The sequence below is a fragment of the Octodon degus genome, unplaced genomic scaffold (assembly GCF_000260255.1).
Source record: "Octodon degus isolate 3935 unplaced genomic scaffold, OctDeg1.0 scaffold00061, whole genome shotgun sequence".
NCBI classification, from domain to species: domain Eukaryota; kingdom Metazoa; phylum Chordata; class Mammalia; order Rodentia; family Octodontidae; genus Octodon; species Octodon degus.
The window spans coordinates 2,350,534-2,353,629 of record NW_004524637.1 but is presented as its reverse complement, the minus strand read 5'-3'; the positions used below and the strand labels follow the sequence as shown (position 1 = coordinate 2,353,629).

At 54.9% G+C, this 3,096-nt stretch overlaps 1 protein-coding gene across 1 annotated transcript in view; it reads right to left on the bottom strand.

Moving 5' to 3' along the window:
* The window catches only part of LOC101584809 (interferon-induced GTP-binding protein Mx1-like), a 34,733-nt gene extending 32,085 nt beyond the window's left edge, over window positions 1–2,648 (bottom strand). The window contains exons 1-4 of the mRNA XM_012515387.2: window positions 2,364–2,648; window positions 1,580–1,718; window positions 868–1,066; window positions 299–489 (exon numbers count right to left, since the gene is read on the bottom strand). Coding sequence (XP_012370841.1) covers window positions 299–489; window positions 868–1,066; window positions 1,580–1,718; window positions 2,364–2,648 — 814 coding nt within the window. The remainder of the gene's footprint in view (window positions 1–298; window positions 490–867; window positions 1,067–1,579; window positions 1,719–2,363) is intronic.
* Between the last annotated feature and the right edge of the window lie 448 nt (window positions 2,649–3,096).

Here is a 3,096-nt window from a genome sequence, read left to right as displayed (position 1 = left end):
TTTAGCCATTTTTAGGACTGCACTAGTGGCTTTCTGTGCCTTCACTGTCACCACATTTCTCCAGAGCCTTCTCATCAGCAGAGACCAAGTGTCCCCATTACACATGTCCCCATCCTACCTCTGTGAGGCTGTGGCCCTAGGGGTGGCACTCAGCGGGCTCTCACTGTCAGCAGTGCCCTCGCTCAGCATCACATCCCCAAGGTCCCACCACGCAGCAGCTCACAGGGGAACCCCCTGCCTCCGGGGACTGGAAAATATTCCAGCTCATGTGCAACTCAGTGTTTCTCTATCCACACACATAGATTGCGGATAGAGAAACCATCCATAGGAATGTAGATCATGTAGCCCTTCTTCAGGTGGCACACCAGGTTCTGCACCATGTCCACCACCTTGTCCTCGGTGCCTCTGTTCACTAGATCAGGCTTTGTCAGGATTCCTGGGGCATGGGCTGTGTTCACAGTGTTGCCCCATGTCACAGTGTGTGCAGGCCTGTGGGACACCCCTGAACTCCCCAGGCTACTGACACCCAGCTGCTGGAAGGACTGATGCCCTGAGGTTTCCTCCTTGGCATGCACTGCACTGGAGACCACACCAGTATGAATTCTTTCCTTCTCATGGTATTTCCCCTTGGATAGGATTGTTGAAATGATGCCGCCATATACCCCTCAATTTCTCTGATTATGGGTGGTTTTGAAAATAATGCTTTGTGGACTCCCCTTTTATTTTTGCAGGCAAAACAGTTTCACACATAGCCATTTGCTCTCACCCACACACTCCCACACACCCTGGATATCCGCCCTCAAGGGACAATTTCCCCATGTACAGTGTCTGCAGTGGCATTAGCTGGGGATAGAAGTTACAGTGCACCTGAAGTGTGGGTGGTCCTCAAAGAAGGCCCTCTCCCTCTGCAGGGCCTCGGCCAGGCTCAGGCGCTCCTGGATGTCCTGCTGCCCACGGCACTTGACCATCATGTAGCCCTTCTTCAGGTGGCACACCAGGTTCTGCACCACGCCCACCACCTTGTCCTCGGTGCCTCTGTCCACTAGATCAGGCTTTGTCAGGATTCCTGGGGCAGAGGCTTCTGATCAGAGGACACCAGGGGTGGAGGGGAAGGGCAGCTTCTGTTCCAGCCCCACATACCAGGACTTGGGCACACCCTAGCCTGAGGGGAGACAGAGCCCCTTGCTGGAAGTGTTGTGGAGCAGACACAAGACAAAGGGGTGCTGACACAGGAGGAAGCCATGCTGCCTGCCCTAGAGACTCCTCCTGACCTTCTTCCCCAGCTCCTGGCACAGAGGAGCAAACTGTTCCTCCCTGTGTCCTCTGAGGACATGGGCTCTGCTTCATTCTCCCTCGATTCCCATGCCTAGGATGCCCGATCTGCCCCCAACTGCCCTACCTGTGACCTGGTCCTTCTGCAGCAGAAAGTCAGGCATCCAGGCCAACTGTGGCCTTGAAGAGCCAAGCAGAGCTCATGACGTGGCACCTCAGTGGACACCTGAGCTCCTCCTCCTAGATGCAGGTGCCCACCCCCAGTGCCTGCAGAGCCTGGGCCCCAGATCCATTCCTAACTCCTCACCTATGGTCCTGTCTCCTTCGGGATCCATCTCCTGTGCCATGCTCAGTGCCTCTGTGGTGGCGATGTCCACATTGCTGGGGACCACCACCAAGTTGATGGTCGCCTCCCTTGCGATGTACTTCTTGATGAGGCACTTGATCTATGAGAAATGGCACTGTCAAACTCCTGAAAAGAGTGGGAGGAATCACACCATCCCAACCTCACACTCGCTGAGCCCACAGTTAGATGTGAGTCCTTCCTGAGAAGTGAGGATGGAAAAGTGACCCCACCTGCTAAGTCTGAAGGGTGACAAAGTAAATCATGTGCAGCAGTCATACAGCTGAGGGGCCAGGGATGACAGTGAGATCTGAGCTGCTTAAATGTCCCAAGAAACCTCAGATCTGCTGGTCACAGGGACAGCTCGATGCCACAAGTGCTGCCTGGCTCCTTCACTGAACCTGCTTCCATGAACTCAGATTCACCTGCGTGTGTCTCCTGCACACCCGTGCTCTCTCTCCCAGCATGAGCCTCCTCATCACACAGCTGTGTGGATGCACATCACCTTCACAGGTCCACTTCATGAGCCATTGCATAAAGTACAGCAGCCATAATATCTGTCTCCAGTTGTTCCTGTTGGCTTCACTTTCACCATCAAGATTGGGAGCTGATAAACACAGGGTTCTTCAATGCCACCCAAACCCCCCCCCCCCGCACATCCCTCTCTAACACAGCCCTGGACTGGCTCTGCCTTCTGGCAGCACCTCCTGCATGCTATAGCAAGTGTGATGGGCATGTGACATATCACCTGGTGACCAATGTCAGCGGGCTGATTGCCCACAGGTACCCGGGTGATCCCAGGAAGGTCGATGAGAGTGAGATCCGGGACACTGGGGGAGCCAATCTCCAGACTAATGAGCTCGTCCTTGATCCCCAGGCCATCTCCAGTGATGATGTTCTGGGCTGTGGAAAAGGAAAAGGAAAAGCCTAATCCTGAGAAGATGAATGCCCCTCCCCTCGTGGGGTACCTCTCCACAGGAGCTGCAGTGCTGCACGAGCCAGCTTCTGAGATCGGAGCTAGAAGGCTCCTCATGGCACAACTCCACACTGCCCAAACCGTGCCAGCTCGCACAGAGAAAACTGTGGGTGCTGTTCACGGGGACCCTAGCCTTTAGTAGCTCACAGCCAAGCCCAGAGTACCAGGGGCTCCTGTGTCCCTCCTTCCATATGGGATGGCAGTCACAGGAGGAGATGAGTGAACACACACAGGATCCCCCACATTGCAGCAGCAGTTTACCAGGGAAGGGGTCAGCTCCAGCAGGAGGAGCCTCTGCTGTGGGCAGCCTAGTACCCCTTTGCCCAAGGCTCCTTCCCTGTTGGTGCAATGTTTCTTTGGCATCTGGAATATAAATGGAATGAGACAGCAAAGGCAGATGTGGGAGAGTCTGTAATCACCCAAATTCCTGTGCCAGGGAACTGAGATTGGAGCTCAGGGCCAAGTCTCATGGGAAAATGTCCTGTGCAAGGTCCAGAGGGTGGCC